The sequence below is a fragment of the Bos mutus genome, chromosome 26 (genome assembly GCF_027580195.1).
Source record: "Bos mutus isolate GX-2022 chromosome 26, NWIPB_WYAK_1.1, whole genome shotgun sequence".
Classification (NCBI taxonomy): domain Eukaryota; kingdom Metazoa; phylum Chordata; class Mammalia; order Artiodactyla; family Bovidae; genus Bos; species Bos mutus.
Window position 1 is genome coordinate 30,911,346 of NC_091642.1, and position 21,779 is coordinate 30,933,124.

The 21,779-nt window shown below is 38.3% G+C and overlaps 1 protein-coding gene across 4 annotated transcripts in view; it reads right to left on the bottom strand.

Moving 5' to 3' along the window:
• Window positions 1-310: 310 nt before the first annotated feature.
• Window positions 311-21,779, bottom strand: part of CUTC (cutC copper transporter) — a 33,105-nt gene continuing 11,636 nt past the window's right edge. For 2 of the 4 annotated variants that reach the window (XM_070363991.1, XM_005892064.3), the window contains exons 4-9: window positions 19,163-19,372; window positions 18,469-18,504; window positions 15,463-15,596; window positions 5,571-5,598; window positions 2,041-2,146; window positions 311-809 (exon numbers count right to left, since the gene is read on the bottom strand). In XM_070363991.1, coding sequence (XP_070220092.1) covers window positions 695-809; window positions 2,041-2,146; window positions 5,571-5,598; window positions 15,463-15,596; window positions 18,469-18,504; window positions 19,163-19,372 — 629 coding nt within the window. In that variant the 3' untranslated portion in view covers window positions 311-694. Of the gene's footprint in view, window positions 810-1,926; window positions 2,147-5,570; window positions 5,599-15,462; window positions 15,597-18,468; window positions 18,505-19,162; window positions 19,373-21,779 lie in introns of all 4 variants that reach the window. The other 2 variants (XR_011462814.1, XM_070363992.1) reach the window with 2 other exon arrangements.

Below are 21,779 nucleotides of genomic sequence, written 5' to 3' on the forward strand. Positions count from 1 at the left end.
TTTCTAAATTGTCAGATGAACCTTATGGTTAAGCCATTTCTCTTTCTGGTGACAGAGACAGAAGTAACCTGATGAACAAAAAGATCGCTTCTGGCCTTTATAAGTCTAGGAACTTTTACATCCTACTTCCCAAGGCTGAAAATTTTTATGCTATACCATTTACTTTATATCCTTTGCATCTTGCCCAGGGTAACACATCCAAAAGTACATAATAAAAAGAGAAAATAAAATTAAAAAACAACAAAAAATCTTCCCTCTAATACTTGGCTACAGATTGTATTCAGGGTATGAATAAGAGATGCTACCACAATAGAATGGCAATTTTTATTTTACAATGACAAGGCAAAATAACCGCTATTGAGTTGACCATGAAGTCACATTTGAGTTCATACCTTGCAACTGAACTTTCCCAGTTCAATTAATTCCACTGAAAACAGACTTAAACCTCTGTCTGCAGAAGAAGTGTAGGCCAGATTTAACCACGATGATGGAGATGGCTGACAAGATTAAGCAAAGAAAATGACTGCACTCTGTTTCAAGTTCTTTTTCTTCTTGGAAACATTCTCCATGGTACTATAAGACTCAAAATAAAGACAGACTGTCCTGGCCAGAGAAGGTTAAAGCTGTCATAGAGAACTGTAGACTATTCTTCTGTCTTTGTCTGGTGATATCCATGTCTCTCAGAGAGGTCTGGCTAAACGAGAATATTCTTTGCAATAGCATTCAAAGTCCTTACTTGGGTCACATCTGTAACCTTTAGAGAATATTCTGAGTTAGAAAGAGAGGCTCCCATAGCAACAGAGGAATTTCTGCAATGGAAATAATAAAGAAACAGAAAATTACATAAGTTGTTAAATGAACCCTCCTACTGGCACTTCATTTTAGGGTAGATTTCATGGCTCAAGAACAAGGACCCTGCACTAACATATTTCATAATTTTTATTAGTTACTTGAAACACCTAGTGTCTAAATATACCAGATAGTATATTTGATTTTATATCTGGAATTGTAAATCTAAGGCTCTTGCTTCTTTTATATCTCATTTTCCCCAACTTACAAACAGAAAATAATCAATTAACTATTAAATTATAGGAATCCTCTCAAGTATGATAGAAAACACATAATAGTTTAAATTCCTTAAAAGTGATAAAATTTCAAAATGACTAAAAGTGGGGAATTCCTTGGTGGTCCAGTGGTTAGGACTCTGCTTTCATCACCAAGGGTGTGGGTTGACTCCTTGGTCAGGGAACTAAGATTCCACAAGCTGTGAGACATGGTCAAAAACAATAAAATTTAAAAAAAAAGAGAGAGAGGGTAAAAGTGAGGAAATATTTAAGTATTAACAGTAGGAAAGATAAAAAGGACTACAGCTCTTCCATCCTTATTACCTTAGTTATTAACTTTGCTAAAGGAGATCACAGGTGAATGGGCACACATACATATCTACTTCATCTGAAGCTTAGTTGCTGAATTAGAGTTTACTATTAACTGGTCTCGGAGAAGGCAAAGGCACCCCACTCCAGTACTCTTGCCTGGGAAATCCCATGGATGGAGGAGCCTGGTAGGCTACAGTCCATGGGGTCCCGAAGAGTCGGACACAACTGAGCGACTTCACTTTCACTTTTCACTTTCATTCACTGGAGAAGGAAATGGCAACCCACTCCAGTGTTCTTGCCTGGAGAATCCCAGGGACGGGGGAGCCCAGTGGGCTGCTGTCTATGGGGTCGCACAGAGTCAGACACAACTGATGTGACTTAGCAGCAGCAGCTAAGTCACGTCAGTCGTGAACTTAGACCATTAACTCGTCTAAGTTCAGTAAAGCCTTAAAGATTTGGAGGTTAGCCTATGTTCAGAAGAGCCTGCTTATTTAAGGCAGGATAAGAGCCACTCTGCAGTTAAAAAACTTTAAAAATGACTAATACTTACATGCTAATCACAACATTCTATTCATTAATCATGCCATCAACTAAGGTTTTCCTATTTGGAGAAGTAAAAATTAATCCCATTCCTTTTTGTAGGAGTCAAAGGAGTCATTTTTACCGAAACTTCATTCCTGAATCTCTAGCCGACCGAGCAGAACAGTGGAATTCTGTGGCACCTGAACCCTCAAGGATCCTCTGCAGATTTCTATCTGTTATGCCACCCCCTGTTGGAAAGAATAAGTAATATAGTAAATACAATAGATTTTCACATAAAATTTAGTGACTAATATGACTGCTAGCTCTACCTGGAATCTTCATACTGAAATTCCTCTTTGATATTCTCTCCTTACTCAGCTAAAATGAATTTAGAAACAAATGATGAAAGATAAGAATGCAGACTCTGGAGAACAAAAGATCAAAGAACCTTTATGACAGAACTGTACATGCCCACTGGTTTGTATAACAATGATCTAAAAGACTACTCTGGGGCCAGGGAAATAATTGAGTACTCAAGCCCTGCTTCCCCTAATTAAAGCAAAATCAAATTAAAAGCAAAGACTCAGAAACGTATCTCAAAGAGAAAACCTCAAAACAAAATCAAAAACAAAAACAGAACATCTCCAAGGTTCTTCTCTGGCCCATAACACACGGACTTCACACGGAAATGGGAACAATGCAAGGTGTTACACAGTTTCTTTATTATAATGCCCATTTTTAAATTTCATTTTACAGAAGAATTTGATTCTAGCTTATTAAAATTGCATAATCAAGGATTTTATGACTCATTTGTTTTGAGGAACAATCTTTTAAATGTCTGTATATAAAGAATTATATTCTCAACTGATATCAGATTAGATGACTGTTAAAATATGTATTTTTTACCTCAAGCTATTAAAGTTGCTTGAGATCAACTTTATTATGACCAACCTAGACAGCATATTAGAAAGCAGAGACATTACTTTGCCAACAAAGGTCCGTCTAGTCAAGGCTATGGTTTTTCCAGTAGTCGTGTATGGATGTGAGAGTTGGACAATAAAAAAGCTGAGCACCAAAGAACTGATGCTTTGGAACTGTGGTGTTGGACAAGACTCTTGAGAGTCCCTTGGACTGCAAGGGGATCCAACCAGTCAATCCTAAAGGAAATCAGACCTGAATATTCATTGGAAGGACTGATGTTGAAGTAGAAACTCCAATACTTTGGTCACCTGATGCAAAGAACTGACTCACTAGAAAAGACCCTGATGCTGGGAAAGACTGAGGGCAGGAGGAGTAGGGGACAGCAGAGAATGAGATGGTTGGATGGCATCACCAACTCAATGGACATGAGTTTGAGTAAGCTCTGGTAGTTGGTGATGGGCAGGGAAGCCTAGTGTGCCACAGTCCATGGGGTTGCAAAGAGTCGGACACGAATGAGCAACTGAATTGAACTGACTGATTAAAGTTGCTGAAATAACTTGACTTACACACTCTTTCAGACTCATTAACTTTTTTTTTTTAGTCATATAGTACAACAACAACAAATACCACTGAGCCCTAAGAAAGAACACAGACTGAGAGGTCAGATTTATTAGAATCCTGGCTTTACCACAGTGGCCCTTCACAGCTATGTGGCCTTGGATAAATTACTCAAGTCCACTAAGCCTCAATTTTTTTCATCAAAGAGGGATAGTATTGCTTACTTCACAAACTTGTTGTAAGGATTAAAAGACAAATATTTGTTATTTCTTTCTAACAAATAACAGAATATCTGGTCACTGAAATACATGTTACTCAGTTATCAGAACATAAGTAATACATTTCCCAAACACAGATTAACAGTTGGGACTTGAAAGAACAACTACTTCAATACTTTTCTTTATAAAGATAAGGGAACTGGAGCCTAAATTATAAGCTTCATTATGAAAATCCTCTAGAGGGAAACTGCTATATTTTATCTTTATATTTCCCAGTGATGGACACATATTAGGCTGATTTACCCAGGAATTTTTACTTGCTGGTATTTATTTACATGAAATTATCATAATTTATTTATAGATCTACTCAGTAAGCTCCTCAAGTAGAAGGATTACTTCATATACATTTCTGTGTTTTTATATCTACCACAGAACCTGGCATATAATCAGCATTTTCTTGGTAAGGTTTGTTAAATAATCACAAATACTTTGGATATAACATCATCTCACTTAAGACTATAAGCCTCTTGAGGAAGTAGTTTCTTGTGTAACTCTGTATCCCAAGTAGTGCCTTGCACACAGCACATAACTTAATAATTACATATAATGCCAAAGCAATCTTAAGTTAACAACTGTCTAAGTGTGGGTATTAGTCGTCAAGACTAAATACATTTAGTCTTAATGGAAATGCATCAGATACAATTAAGTCTCTTTAAGATTCCCTAATAAATCTCTTAAGGGTCTCAATTTAACAGATAATGTATGCTTTCTGTCTGCTTATGTTTCAGGAACTTGCTACAAGTCAAAGCTTTCCTAAAATTCTGACACTATACCTCTATTTGGCCTCTTTTAAAAAGTTTTCTTATATCTATCACCATTTGACTCCTGGTCAGTCTTGGCATTACTGGTATTAAGACAACCAGACATTATATGCCTTCTGATGTGATGAAACGTGAAGTATACAGAATTATTGTGAACTATTTCTACCAAAAATATTTAACCAGAATCTAACCAAGCCTTATGATCTAACTACCAGTTTATAGGAAATACAGAGACTAGGAAATACATGCTAAACAATATTGAAAGGAAACAATCCAGTAAAACCAGAAATTAGGACATTTTATAGCATAAGTTGTTCAAACTTACGCTATAAAAGTATTGGCCGACTATTAAATGGTATTTTAGGGAATTAGTGTTTATTTTGATAGATGTGATAATGATCTTGTGGTTAGATGCCCACAATGTGGTTAAAATGCCCCGCACCTTTTAAGAGAAGTATAAAGTGTCACAATGCCTTTAATTTAATTTAAGATGCCTCAGGATAAAAAAAGATGAGACAAATATGACAAGATGTTAAATACAGAAATTAAGTACATGAGTATTTATATGCTATTTTCTACTTTTTTTATCTGTTTGAGAAATTTAGTAAGAAAAAATTAAGACTGTCTTTATATTCATCTCATTCTGGATCTAGGCCTGCTTATCTAATTCTTTAAAAACTACTGACTTCTAATGAGCCATTATGTACTTAATTGACCTTACAGTTATCATTAGGAGTATGTGATCCACCTGTTCTGACTACAAGAATTTGCTCATTAGAGATTTTTAAAAAATTGAGTATTAGATTATTCAGGGATATTACCTAAACGTTTACTTATACTTTGTCACCAACTAGGACATGTGGCCCTAATCCAGTGTAGCAGCATCAAACCTGGTAAGTAAGCATCACCAGAAATGAACATCTACACTCACAAGACTGTATACTATGGGAAAGCAAATGTAGAAAAATCCCAATCCTTATCTGCTCTTCTCTGAGCTAAACCTCACACAAAGTTCTAAATTGCACTCAGGATCTCCCAATCTTAAACATTTTAATAAAATAGCACTATGTGCTAATACGTCTCCCCATACTGTCCTGCCTCTTTTGCTCTTCCTTCCCATTTTCAGTGTTATACTAGTAAATGGCATTACTTACCTGGCATTACCACAATCCTGCCTTTGGCCTGAAAAAATAAAAAAAATTAAACAAGTTAATTTTAATATCTTTCTCTTGCACAGGATAGTAAGGCAGCGAAACAGAAAAATAACTATACTAAATTACTACTAATATCTAATTTCAATAGATGTTTTCTAATTCTTTGGAATCATGCATAAGTAAAATGCTCAGCATACTAATTCCTTCTATCCAGAAAGGTTATTGTATTGCTTTAAAGACTTGTACTGTTATGAACATAAGAATAGGAGAACTAAATATAAATACTAAATAATCACATCACCTTAAGAAAAGCTATTACTGAAAAATAACACTCATTTTGAATTCTTGGTATGCAATGGAATCAAAGTTCAGTTCAGTCGCTCAGTCGTGTCCAACTCTTTGCAACCCCATGAATCACAGCATGCCAGGCCTCCCTGTCCATCATCAACTCCCGGAGTTCACTCAAACTCATGTCCATCGAGTTGGTGATGCCATCCAACCATCTCATCCTCTGTTGTCCCCTTCTCCTCCTGCCCCAAATCCCTCCCAGCATCAGGGTCTTTTCCAATGAGTCAACTCTTCACATGAGGTGGCCAAAGTATTGGAATTTCAGCTTTAGCACCAGTCCTTCCAAATAACACCCAGGACTGATCTCGTTTAGGTTGGACTGGTTGGGTCTCCTTGCAGTCCAGGGACTCTCAATAGTCTTCTCCAACACCACAGTTCAAAAGCATCAATTCTCTGGTGCTCAGCTTTCTTCACAGTCCAACTCTCACATCCACACATGACCACTGGAAAAACCATAGCCTTGACTAGACGGACCTTTATTGGCAAAGTAATGTCTCTGCTTTTTAATATGCTATCTACGTTGGTCATAACTTTCCTTCCAAGGAGTAAGCGTCTTTTAATTTCATGGAATGAAAGTTGTTGAATTTAAATAAGATTTTAGTATAAAAGAAAGAGTATAGCATAACTGTAAATTACCGGGGGTGGGGGTGGGGGGTGGGGAGAGGAATCTGTTCAAATCCTATATCCTCAAATCCTAAATACAGGAATTTATAGCCTATAAATTCCCTACCATATTATACCAATTAAAAAACACCAGAGGTCCATTTTGTTGGCTACTAAAGAATAAAATGAACTATAGGAATTAATTTAATTTCTGATAATTCCAGAAGATAGGTATTAAAATCTCCTCACTTTCATTCTAATTTTTATTATATTTCCTAAATAAATTTAGGTGATATATACTCAGTATCACTCAAAATCAAAACGGAAATCACCCTTTTTACAAATGTATACTCAGTGGAAACACTAGTAGCAGGTAGGTAATAATGACAGATAAAAATAACATGCTACAGCAAGCTCACTAATTTGCAGAAGAAAACCCTGATCACACTGCTCTATTATGAAAGGTTTTATTAAATGTCACTTGATTCACTCCTCCATCCATCCAACAAATACATTTAAGTGCCTACCATGTACCAGACACTGTTGTAGGCATGGGGACCACTGTGATTGAAGGGGTCCAAAACATGGCTGTGTGCTATAAAAATGATTTTGAGCTGAAGGCTCAAATTCCTTACTTGCCTAAAAGCAGACTCCCAAAAGAACTAAAAAAAACAAACAAACCAAAAAACCCTCCACTGTCATAAATCCCCCCGCTGGGAGAAACTCATCAGCACCACAGCCAAACAGACACTATGGAAAAACCATCCTGTCTCCCATATGTTCTTCTAACGATCCAATTATCCTTCCAAAGAGTCATTTGTTTTTCCATAAATGCACTTTCTCCTTTCACTTCTGAGTCCCTAAGTGTACTCTATCCCCTCCTCTTCATCTATTAAGATGGTTTATATGCCCCAAATTCTAAGCACCTCTTTGAGTCACATTTCTTTGTGAATGCCCAAATATACATACACATGTGATCACAATCTTTTTTTCTTGCTTATCTTTTTTTAGTTTATTTTTGAACCTCAAAAACTGAACCTAAGAATGTTCACTTTTTAAAAAAAAGAGGGTAAAGAAAAAGTTTTTCCTCCCTGACATGATGAGCAAGAGTAAGTTCCTACTCTCGTGGGGCATTCATGTTCAACAAAAACAGATAACAGATAACAGATAAAATATAAATATTTTATACTTATAAAATATAAATACCTAAAGTAGCCATCATGGTCAACAAAGAGTCCAAAATGCAGTACTTGGATGCAATCTCAAAAACAACATAATGATCTCTCTTCATTTCCAAGGCAAACTGTTCAATATCATGGTAATCCAAGTCTATGCCCCAACCTGTAACACTGAAGAAGCTGAAGTTGAACAGTTTTATGAAGACCTACAAGGCCTTTTAGAACTAACACCCAAAAAAGATGTCCTTTTCATTATAGGGAACTGGAATGCAAAAGTAGGAAGACAAGAAACACCTGGAGTAACAGGCAAATTTGGCCTTGGAGTATGGAACGAAGCAGGGCAAAGATTAATAGAGTTTGCCAAGAGAAAGCACTGGTCATAGCAAACACCCTCTTCCAACAACATAAGAGAAGACTCAACACATGGACATCACCAGATGGTCAACAGTGAAATCAGATTGACTGTATTCTTTGCAGCCAAAGATGGAGATGCTGTATACAGTCAGCAAAAACAAGACTGGAACCTGACTGTGGCTCAGATCATGAACTCCTTATTGCCAAATTCAGACTTAAATTGAAGAAAGTAGGGAAAACCACTAGACCCTTCAGGTATGACCTAAATCAAATCCCTTATGATTATACAGTGGAAGTGACATATAGATTTAAGGGACTAGATCTGATAGACAGAGTGCCTGATGAACTATGGATGGAGGTTCGTGACACTGTACAGGAGACAGGGATCAAGCCCATCCCCATGGAAAAGAAATTCAAAAAACCAAAATGGCTGTCTGAGGAGGCCTTACAAATAGCTGTGAAAAGAAGAGAAGCGAAAAGCAAAGGAGAAAAGGAAAGACATAAGCATCTGAATGCAGAGTTCCAAAGAATAGCAAGGAGAGATAAAAAAGCCTTCCTTAGCAATCAATGCAAAGAAACAGAGGAAAACAACAGAATGGGAAAGACTAGAGATCTCTTCAAGAACATTAGAGATACCAAGGGAACATTTCATGCAAAGATGGGCACAATAAAGGACAGAAATGGTATGGACCTAACAAAAGCAGAAGATATTAAGAAGAGGTGGGAAGAATATACCGAAGAACTACACAAAAAAGATCTTCACAACCCAGATAATCACGATGGTCTGATCACTCACCTAGAGCCAGATTCCTGGAATGTGAAGTAAAGTGGGCCTTAGAAAGCATCACTACGAACAAAGCTAGTGGAGGTGATGGAATTCCAGTTGAGCTATTTCAAATCCTAAAAGATGATGCTGTGAAAGTGCTGCACTACTCAATATGCCAGCAAATTTGGAAAACTCAGCAGTGGTCACAGGACTGGAAAAGGTCAGTTTTCATTCCAATCCCAAAGAAAGGCAATGCCAAAGAGTGCTCAAACTACCGCACAATTGCATTCATCTCACATGCTAGTAAAGTGATGCTCAAAATCCTCCAAGCCAGGCTTCAGCAATACGTGAACTGTGAACTTCCAGATGTTCAAGCTGTATTTAGAAAAGGTAGAGGAACCAGAGATCAAATTGCCGACATCTGCTGGATCATAGAAAAAGCAAGAGAGTTCCAGATAAACATTTATTTCTGCTTTATTGACTATGCCAAAGGCTTTGACTGTGTGGATCACAATAAACTGTGGAAAATTCTGAAAGAGATGGAAATGCCAGACCACCTGACCTGCCTCTTGAGGAACCTATATGCAGGTTAGGAAGCAACAGTTAGAACTGGACATGGAACAACAGACTGGTTCCAAATAGGAAAAGGAGTACATCAAGGCTGTATATTGTCACCCTGCTTATTTAACTTATATGCATAGTACATCATGAGAAACGCTGGGCTGGAAGAAGCACAAGCTGGAATCAAGATTGCCAGGAGAAATATCAATAACCTCAAATATGCAGATGACATCACTCTTATGGCAGAAAGTGAAGAGGAACTAAAAAGCCTTTTGTTGAAAGTGAAAGTGGTGAAAAAGTTGGCTTAAAGCTCAACATTCAGAAAACTAAGATCATGACATCTGGTCCCATCACTTCATGGAAAATAGATGGGGAAACAGTGTCTGAATTTATTTTTTTGGGCTCCAAAATCACTGCAGATGGTGACTGCAGCCATGAAATTAAAAGACACTTACTCCTTGGAAGGAAAGTTATGACCAACCTAGATAGCATATTAAAGAGCAGAGACATTACTTTGCCAACAAAGGTCCGTCTAGTCAAGGCTATGGTTTTTCCAGTGGTCATGTATGGATGTGAGAGTTGGATTGTGAGGAAGGCTGAGTGCTGAAGAACTGATGCTTTTGAACTGTGGTGTTGGTGAAGACTCTTGAGAGTCCCTTGAACTGCAAGGAGATCTAACTAGTCCATCCTCAAGGAGATCAGTCCTGGGTGTTCATTGGAACACCCAATGGTGTTGAAGCTGAAACTAATACTTTGGCCACCTCATGTGAAGAGTTGACTCATTGGAAAAGACCCTGATGCTGGGAGGGATTGGGGACAGGAGGAGAAGGGGACAAGAGAGGATGAGATGGCTGGATGTCATCACTGACTTGATGGACATGAGTTTGAGTGAACTCCAGGGGTTGGTGATGGACAGGGAGGCCTGGTGTGCTGCGATTCATGGGGTCGCAAAGAGTCGGACACGACTGAGTGACTGAACTGAACTGAAATACTTAAACATACAATGAAAAAAAATTAAGCAAAGAAATAGAGAATAAAAAGGAGAGGAGGCTGTTTCATAAAATTTATTAATTGTTAGAGAAGTAAAACAAGGCTGTTTAGTATCCTCAAACATACTAAAGCAAAATACCCACAAAACTAAATATTTACTACGTAGAAAGCTGAAATGAGTTTAGGAGTAAGAAAAAGTCATATTTACTGTAACTGTTTCTTCCAACTGAAAGCTTTGTAAAATATGGACAAATGTTTGAAGAGATGAATCCTATCGCTTTTTGGGGGGCCTTTCAAAAAACGTTATTTAGAACTATATGCTCATCTTGGGCTATCAAAATGACTTGCCAATATAGAGCACTTACTAAATGTCAGATGTATGCTGAAGCAATCCACAACTACTCTAGGAGGTAGGCACTTTTACTATGCTAACTGGCACTCATTATGCAACTTTGTAGGTAAAGAAACAAGTTTAGGATGGTTAGGTAAACTCCCCAAGGTCACTGTTAATAAACAGCAAGTTTGATGGTTAAGTAAACTGCCCAAGTCTATTGTTTTTTGCTCAATAAACAGCAGAACTAGTATTTAAAAATAAACCTTTCTAATCCCAAATTCTTGCTTTCACCAGTATATTACACAGCTACAAAATGGCTTCAAGAAATAAAGCTGGGCTTCCCTGGTGGCTTAGTAGTGAAGAATGTGCCTGCCTATGTAGGAGACACAGGTTAGATCCTTGGTCCAGGAAGATCCGATATGCTGCAGAGCAACTAAGCCTGTGAGTCACAACAACTGAGCGTGTGCTTAGAGCCCAGGAACCTCAACAACTGAAGCCACACACTGCAACCACTGAAGCCTGTGCACCCTAAAGTCCCTGTTCTGCAACAGAAGAAACCACTGCAATGAGAAGCCCACACCCCACAACTACAGAGTAGCCTCTGCTTGCCCCAACTAGACAAAATCCTGCTCAGCACCAAAGACCCAGCAGAGTGAAAACTGAAAAATAAAAAAGCAAAATTAGTATACTCTTACTTCTATGTGCAATCTAGAAAAGTAAAACACAAGAAGCAGAGAACAGAATGGTGATTACCAGGGGTGGTGAGGTGATGGAAATGGGAAGATGTTGGTAAAAGGGTACAAAGTTGCTACACAGGATAAATTGAGTCTAGAGATCAAATGAATAGCATGATGACTATAGTCAATATAGCTGTACCGAATACTAATAATTTGCTAAGAGAGTAGATGTCAGGTACTTTCACCAGACACAAACGCACACAAGCATACCACACAAGTGCACTAAACGAGCAGCTGAGTACAAGCTTGACTGGAACCATTTCATTCTGTATGCGTGCATGCTGAGCAGTGTCCAGCTCTTTGTGACTCCATGGACTGTAGTCCACTAGGGTCTTCTGTCCATGGAATTTCTCAGGCAAGAATACTGGAGTGGGTTGCCATTTCCTCCTCCAGGGGATCTTCCCGACTCAGGGATCGAACTATAATCTCTTGCATTGGTTGGTGGATTCTTTACCACTAAGCCACTAGGGAAGCCCCTTCATTCTGTATATATAAATCAGAGTATCATGTTGTACATAGCTGTGTTAAATATTCTTATAGACTTATTATAAATAAATTTACTTTTTAAAGTAAAAATTGTATATATTTAAGGTGTACAATGTGATGTTTTGATTTACATATATAGAATATTATTCTGTACATATACAGAATGAAAATCAAAATATCACATTGTACATCTTAAATACATACAATTTTTACTTAAAAAAAGTAAATTTAGTGTATAAGAATATTTAACTTAGCTCTTCCTACCAAATGACTAAACTACAAATCTGTCTCTTTCTCACACACAACATTTTGAAATGCAACATATGACTATGACAATTATTCTCTATTCCATACTGAGTAACCATTAAAAAATGGAAACCTGATTCATCAGTTCTTCTATTTCAAAACCCTTCAGGCTTCCCCAGTGAACCAAGGATAAAATGCAAACTCTTAAATAGTTTAAAAGGCTCTGGACAGTATTCACTGTGAATTCTTCACATTCAATTTTATAGTCATTCTTTAATATCTTAATAAGTTATGCTCACTTTTGTTTCCAGGCCTTTGCATATACTATTTTGTCTACAAGGAGCATCCCCCTGACTTTCCCTCTCTCCATTCCAGTTTAGACTGATGGCTACTAATCATCCTTTAAATGAGTAAGGCATTGCAGTGTGGGGCCTTCCTGGTGGCTCAGTGGTACAGAATCCAGTCAATGCAGGAGACATGGGTTCGATCCCTGATCTGGGAAGATCCCATATGCTGCAGAGCAACTAAGTCCATGTGCCACAAATATAGAGCCTATGCTCAATGGAGCCCAGGGGCTGCAACCACTGAAGCCCAAGCACCTAGAGCCTGTGTTCCATAACAAGAAATGCCACTGCAGTGAGAAGCCCGAGCACAGGAACAAGAGAATAGCTCCCTTTCTTCACATCATCTAGAGCAGTCTTTGAAGCAACATAGATCCAGCATGTTCAATAAAAAAAGACACTACAGTGTGGATGTCTTTTCTTCTGGGAAGCTAACTGCTGTGAATCCCAACCCCTCAAATCTGGGGTTAATTCCTCTTCAATGTGCTCCTACAGTACTTTTTTTTAAATATAGCACTCTATTGGAAGTGCCTGTTGTGCACTGGTTTGCAAGGCTAGTGACTACACACACACACATGCCCCCTGGTCACCAGCATACTACAATCGCCCTGCTGTTCAGTTCATAAGTTGTGTCTGAGTGTTTTCGACCCCTTGGACTGCAGCAGGCCAGGCTCCTCTGTCTACCACTAACTCCCAGAGTTTGCTCAGATTCATGTCCATTGAGTTGGTGAAGCTATCTATCTATCCTCTATGGTCCCTTTCTCCTTTTGCCTTCAATCTTTCCCAGCATCAGAGTCTTTTCCAATGAGTTGGCTGCAAATGCCTTGTACCTTGCATGTGTGCTAAGTTGCTTCAGTCATGTCCAACTCTTTGCGACCCTATGGACTGTAATCTGCCAGGCCCTTCTGTCCAGAGGATTCTCCAGGCAAGAATACTGGAGTGGACTGCCATGCCCTCCTCCAGAGGATCTTCCCAAGCCAGGAAGATCAAACCAAACCCTCATCTCTTGTCTCCAGCATTGGCAAGCAGGTTCTTTACCACTAGTGCCACCTGGGAAGACCCCTTGCACCTTAATATACACTTAATAAATAATAAATAGAAATAAATATTTCTAAAGCCAGTAAGCTGACTAGAAAAGTTAATCTAATTCTCATGTGAAATTTCTGAAAATTATTTTCATGACTATAGAAAAGTAAACATTAGCAGATGTCTATACAAAAAGACTAAATATTATTAATAATAGCAGTAACAATAATAGTCCCTTGGACTACAAGGAAGTCAGTACTAAAGGAAATCAACTCTGAATATTCACTGAAAGCTGGGAATTTCCAATATTTTGGCTACCTGATGCGAAGAGCCAACTCACTGGAAAAGACCCTGATACTGGGAAAAGACAAAAGGAGAAGGGGTCAGAAGACGAGATAGTTAGACAGAATTACCGATTCAATGGACATGAATTTGAGCAAACTCCAGGAGATAGTGAAGGACAGGGGAGCCTGGTGTACTGCTGTCCCTGGGATCACAGAGAGTTGGACGTGACTTCGCAACTGAACAACCACCACAAATAATAATTACAAACACTAGCATGTATCATAAATCAAGCACTCTGCTAAGGCTCTTACCAAGAGCATTTCTTATCTTTCACATTATTTCTTGAAAGTAAAAGTGAAAGTGTTAGTCACTGAGTCATGTCTGACTCTTTGTGACCACATAGACTATAGCCCACCAGGCTTCTCTGTCCATGGAATTATCTAGGCAAGAATACTGGAGTTGGTTGCCATTTCCTTCTCCAAAGAATCGTCCCCACCCAGGGATCGAATCTGGGTCTCTTACACTGCAGACAGACTCTACCAACTGAGCCACCATGGAAACCAAGGCTCTTACCAAGAGCATTTCTTATCTTTCATATTATGTTTTAACTCTACCAATAGTTGGACAAGACCCAGCGACTTCGCTTTCACTTTTCACTTTCCTGCATTGGAGAAGGCAATAGCAACCCACTCCAGTGTTCTTGCCTGGAGAATCTCAGGGACGGGGGAGCCTCATGGGCTGCCGTCTATGGGGTCACACAGAGTCGGACACGACTGAAGCGACTTAGCAGCAGCAATTCTACCTTATCTCTATAAATCCGAAGAGCAACCCTATAAAGAAGATATTAAAATTATCTCAATTTCACACGAGGCAACAGTGGCTTAAGTGCTAGTAATCTACTCAACATTAAACAGCAAACGTCAAACCTCTCTCAAATCCAGAACATTCTCATCTCAAGTCCATGTTCACTCATTTAGATATCTCTGGACTGGTGTGAGAAAACAGACATACTATTAATATAATTACAAAGCCATCTTCTAACTATTCTACAAATGATGCGAACTCACAAGAGGAAATCACATAAGAGATAAACATATTTCCTATCTTGATAGTTGGGGAAGGATGAGAGAAGAATAGTTTTAGAATTTTTCTTTTTGGCTGCACTCTGTGGCACAGAGGATCTTAGTTCCCTGACCAGGGATGGAACCCACGCTCCCTGCAGTATTAGTGTGGAGTCTTAACCACTGGACTACCAAGGAAGTCCTAGTTTTAGTTTTAGAATTCACCTCCAAATGATAATTTTCTCAAATTTCATGCAGGAACCCCTGAGTATACACAGATCGACGGTAAGAAGCTATGCATCAAGCTATGTAATGATGATGGCAGAAAAAAGGTAAAATTTTCTGCAGTTATCCAAAGTAGATCAGCTGTTTAATCACTGTCTATAATTAGATGTTAAGAGCCTTGGTTACTAAAAATGCTATGTGAAAGAAATAAAAGTTATATGTTACTGCCTGCTTGCTACAGAGTACCCCACAAAGTTAGTTAATATGTAGTTTCACAACCTCTCTGAACAACAGAATATCAGAAGTAACCACAACAGACTCTTAGGAAGAAAGGAAAGAAATCATGTGTACCTGATCTATGAGTCGCTTTATTAGGGGTAGTCCTTCTAGGGCTGAACTGTCACATCCACTGGTTAATACTCGTTCAAATCCCAAAGTTAAGAGGGTCTCTAGAGCTGCCACTGGATCATGAACCATGTCAAAGGCTGAAATAAATAAAACTGACTTGAATTTTGAACAGATCTCTCTAATACAGTGCTTTCCAAAATGTAGTATACCCACAGTGGTATGCTAGACCTAGCTTGTCCTGGCTTACAAGAGTCAATTGCTAAATACTCATGAATTTTACAAGCATGATTATTAACCCATTACCAGCTTGAAATCAATCAAGGTGGAAGTATTTAAACCACAGAAATCAACAAATGTTATAAATCAAGGCTCTTTTTTTCCTGAGAAACAGTTTACCACTACACCATAGTCAGTGCCACTAGTGGTACCAGGATCATTTTATTTTTAAAAAATATTTGTTTAATTTACTTATTTGGCTGCGCTGGGTCTTAGCTGCAGTATATTGGATCTAGTTCCCTGACCAGGGATAGAACCCAGGTCCCCTGCATCGGGAGCGTGGACTTTTAGCCACTGGACCACCAGTGAAGTCCCTGCAGGATCATTTTAGATGGTATACATATGAACAGATGCATTTACTTAAATGCAGATTAGAAGTGAAAAGCTTCCATTTTTTTCATTAGTTTCTCTTTAAAATAAATTTACTTAAGATTTTAAAAGTAAATTTGCACAAGTAGCCCTTGGATATGGTCAAATTGTAAATGTGACAGACAACTGACTCACATTTGGGAAAGTCTGTTCTAAGGGCTCAAACAAACTGCACAAGCAGAATGAAAACTTTACACTCATCAGTTCTAGAAAAGGCCTTGGTTCATATTCTCTTTATTGACTAATATTTTATTCTAATCCGTTTTACCCCGTGTTTTCAAGATTCATAGTATAAAGATAGTTGTTTACGACAGACTCTATCAAGTTTCAATTCCATCCTATTTTCTAAGAGACTTCTCTCCTCTTCATTAAGGAAACTGGCACTAGAAACCCCAAACAAAACGACTTCTGCTTTGACTCTCTGTGCTGCTGCTGCTGCTGCTAAGTCACTCTGTCGTGCCCGACTCTTAGCAACCCCATGGACTGCAGCCTACCAGACTCCTCCGTCCATGGGATTTTCCAGGCAAGAGGACTGGAAGAGGGTGCCATTGCCTTCTCCCTCTGTGCTGCTACATGATACTAAATACTGATCTATGGTGGATTAGGTGATAAACCCCTTCCTTTTGCCCTTTAATTTATGTAGGCACCTAAATCTACTACAGAGGATTTTAGTTTTTTGGTGGCAGTACCTTCTCACAGTGATTATACTATCATATTATAGTAAGCCCCTACATATGAATGAGTTCCATTCCAAGAGTGTAAGTAAGTCCAATTTGTTCCTATATCCAACAAAGTTAGTATCAGTATCAATCAGCTATATTGAACTGTACTGTAACAGGTTTATAATACCTATCACTGCTGCCTTTACACGTACTTCCAGGCTTCCTGGGCTTGAAATAAAGATACTGTACTACTGTATTCTATACAGTACTGTACAGTAAAGTACACAAAGGCATAATCACCTATAGAGGGTGCACACAGGTGACGCTAGACATGTGAATTAACTTACATGATTAGACATGCAAAATGCATGTTCCCATCTTTGAAAGTTCACAACTTGAAGGTTCATATGTAGGAGACTTACTGTATTAAATACACAAGTGAGAAAAATGTGGAATCCAGGACAATATAACAATTAAAAAATATGGAAGTATTTTCAATTTATTGAAGGAGGAAAAGAACAGAACTCTAAAATGATTTTCTTAGTTTAAGAAAAGAAAAATATATTCTATAAGGTGGGTTTATTTTGAATTACTTATATCAAATTTTAAACTATATATTTTTCAGATAAATATTTACTTATTTAAATGATTTCATATTTTAAAACTTTTTGTTTTTGGCTAGCTTCAAAGTTTTGACTTTTATGCAATCTAACATTTTTTAGTTATTGCTAGTTTATAAGAAACATTGCTAAACAGTAAGTTAAGAAAACAGTTTTCTGGTGTTATTCATTTCACAAATTAACAAGGATAACATGTTTCATATCGAAGTTCTATAAATGGATGTAAATGGTGGTGTCCACTCTCATCTTAATCTTTGGACAATTACTCAAAAGGACAGAAAGACATTCAGTAATTTCTCATGCATATCATCAAATCAAAAAAAAACTGAAGATTTTTTTTCTTTTCATGTGCAATAGCAGTGCCTTAAAGGCAAAATTCGCACTCGTTCCTCCATTTTACCAATGCTAGGCAAAAATGGGAACTGTAACTGCCTGATTCAGAGATAGGAAGCATTTTTACATAAAATTATTAGACACTTTTTAGAAATCATTCTCAAGTAGACAAGCTATCAATAATGTAAAATAGTTTTGCGCACTATAGTGAACATCTGGTCACTGACTATCTAGCACGTATTTTTTCTCTCCTCTTCCTAATATTATCCAATTCTTCACTGGAAATCCAGCCCCTTTCTGCCCACAAATTTGGGAAAGTTGACCTCACTCCGACCTCCAGAATGGTCTTATCTGGTTTAAGTCAAGCAGTACATTTTATTTCCATTGGCCACAGTGATTTATTCTTTTTGAGACTGCACATGACCTGAGGTGATGCAACAAAAATAAATCTCAAGATTCTTGCTTGGAATTCTGTGACAAGTACACACACTTGCAGGCAATGCTTACTCTTTCCCTCTATTATATTCCACCACCAGCACCTTCTGCCTTTAACAACTTTTCATAACTAAGGCTTCATATTTTCTAGAAATTGTGCATTTCTAAATTTACAACTGTTAGTCCCATGACAGGTATAAAAAAAAACCAATTGGTAACAGTATAGAATTGTGTTTCATGAAAAGGTTGTGGCGTTTGGTGAAATGAGAAAACTGACACCGTTCAACAGAACTTCTAAAATGGAAATGACTCACCTCGGTGGAAAGTGACTGGCAGGGGACGGCAAAGAGCTATAAAAAGAAAATCACATAACAACATGAATGAAGAGATAATCACTGATTACTATTTACAGAACTCTCCATGTTAGACAGGACTTTTTTATATTTTCTTTTCCTAAGTGAAGACAGTGAGCTAAAATAATAATAATTTAAAAAATGGTAGTTTTCCAAATTTAATAGTCCTGTGTTTCCATTAATCTCCAACTTTCATATTTTAAAAAACTGTCATCCACCCCTTGAAATGAAAATTATACAATCTGCAACTATAAGGATAGCACTACATCTGTCACTTACTCTTCTGAAAATCTTTAAGAAATACTCTGGCCTAGTAATATAAATACTTTGCTTCTGTGTTCTCTGTGTCTCCCCATCCTTACCAACTGGAACAGCTTTTAAAGTTTTTGCTGCTGTGATTAAAGAGATCAAGGTAAATTCCCCTTAAACCCTATAGGAACAAGCAGCATAATCCAATCTATTGCAGCTGAGTCAGGGGGATTCTGTAGCACATACTGTCTACCTAAAACATCTAAATAATAGTGTTTAAAACAGGTGAATATAAGTGCCTGCAGGTGTGAATGAAAAGCCAGTTTTGTGATTGCATTTTTCTGTATAGGGACTATTCAATGCAATCATCTTTAGGGGCTTTCTGGTCTCTGATACAAATTCTTACCCACAAGGGACATGCACAGTTCTTTGTCAATGTGTCCATCTTCAGTCAATGCCCCAAATACCAAACCATCAGCACCATAAAGCTTGGCAAGACGAATGTCAGCCTTCATCACCTCAACTTCACGATCTGAATATAAAAAATCACCTCCACGTGGCCGAATCATCACAAAAACTGGGATCTGGACATACTGCTTCACTACTTGAAGGACACCTGTAAGAAAGGGAACAGACTAATTAAAATTCAAATGTAAGCTAAAAGCTTAAGGAAGTCAATAAAATATTACTGTATTGGTCTTTTACATTTGCTCTGGTGTTATCACTTCTACAAGGAACAGAAGAGCTGATGGAGTAAAAACCATAGAAAGATGATCTAAAGGAAAAAGGAGACACTGAGAAGAAAAACGTACCTATAAGTAGAAATTTACATAATAAAAAAGTCAAGGGTAAAAACAGCAATTTAGAAAACAGAAGTTACTGCATTTTAAAAGCACTGTTCAGTTATGCTTTTAAAAATTTTTTTGTTGTGCTTAACAAAAATTCTTTTACTGGAATGTGACATTTAAAAGTGTAACAACTACCAGGCTCTATGTTCTGCCAATGTATTCCCTAAGATCTGGTTTCTCCTTCCTAATGATTACATCTCTATTTAAAACCTGCTATACAGATGGTTACATAGTTTTAAAGTTTATGATTCCTACTAGATGAAGATATTTAGTAAAGCCTTTTTTAATAAGAGATGTGTAAAAGGGAGCAATGTTGCACTTATTTGTGATGCTAACAGGCGATCTATGAACAAAAATGAGGGCTTCCCTGTTGGCTCAGTGGGTAAAGAATCCACCTGCAATGCAGGAGACACAGGAGATGAAGCTTCAATCCCTGGGTCAGGAAGATCCGCTGGAGTAGGAAATGGCAATCCACTCCAGTATTCTTGCCTGGGAAATTCATGAACAAAAATAACCAAATCTGACACAATTTGTGACTAGTTCAGAAACTCTCAATGGTATAAGATCTGTGGCAGGCACCATGACTGTTTACCTAATATGAATTTACTTCTTTTTCCTTGCTACAAGAACCCCAGTTCTGTATGGGACACCAAGCAATGACTGGTGATGGGCATATTATAGCTGGCTTGGCCCATTCACGAAGTCCATCATGCATGACTGCTGTTGCAAAAAACAGACTGCCCTCAAATTACAGATATGTTCTAGGTATTTCATAGAATGGCCAGGGACTGCCCTCTTTTATTTTAGTGAGGAGAGTCACTAAAAGGCCATTGCATACATAAACCTTTTATAATAAATAATGCTACCATCCATCTCAGAATAAAATAAAGGAGTCAAAAATTCATATAGGGACTTCTGCTTTTGACCAAGACAGAGCAACAGGAACTGGATTTACCCTTCCACTTATTCAAAAAAAAAGAGACAAAACATATCAAACAATGGTTTGCAACAAAGGATAATGATCCCTTAAAGATGGAAAACAAATGCGGTAAGCTCTCCTATTACCCAGATTACTACCTTGAGATTTTTCCAGGTCACAGCTTAGGGAAGTCAGGAGAGACCCTCCCTACCTGACCCCACTTATCTCTAATACTCAACTGAGTACCAACTGATGTATGCATGCAAGGCAACTACACAAAGCCAGGGAAAGATCCACTGAAAAAAATCAGAAGCAATACTGCCTGTTGTTCATACCAGGCCAGGAATAATGCCTGCTCCCACCAGACAGACAGGAAAATTTCAAGATTCATGGAGCACTGGGTAGAGTGCAGAAAGGGTCTTGCTTCAGTAGTGGGGAATAATGAACTCTAGACTGACCACTGTTCCAGACCCACATAACAAATTTTAAAAACATTATCCAAAAGGAACAAACTGTTTCCAAGTAACCTAACTGCTCAAGAATATTCATAGGAATACAAAAATATCCAGTAGCCAACAAAGTAAAATTCATAATGTCTTACACACAATGAAAAATATCAGGTAGGAAAACAAGATGGATCATGAGGTAAAAAATCAATCAAACAAAACCAATCAAAACTGATACATGTGTTAGAATTAGTAGCCAAGGCATTAAAATAGCTATTGTAACCTTAGTCTATATTCTAGTACTCTTGCCTGGAAAATCCCATGGACGGAGGAGCCTGGTAGGCTGCAGTCCATGGGGTCGCTGCTGCTGCTGCTGCTGCTAAGTCGCATCAGTTGTGTCCGACTCTGTGCGACCCCACAGATGGCAGCCCACCAGGCTCCGCCGTCCCTGGGATTCTCCAGGCAAGAACACTGGAGTGGGTTGCCATTTCCTTCTCCAATGCATGAAAGTGAAAAGTGAAAGTGAAGTCGCTCACTCGTGTCCGACTCTTCTCGACCCCATGGATTGTAGCCTACCAGGCTCCTCCATCCATGGAATTTTCCAGGCAAGAGTACTGGAGTGGGTTGCCATTGCCTTTTCCATGGGGTCGCTGAGTCGGACACAACTGAGCAACTTCACTTTCACTTTTCACTTTCATGCATTGGAGAAGGAAATGGCAACCCACTCCAGTGTTCTTGCCTGGAAAATCCCAGGAACGGTAGAGCCTGACAGGCTGCCATCTATGGGGTCGCACAGAGTCGGACACGACT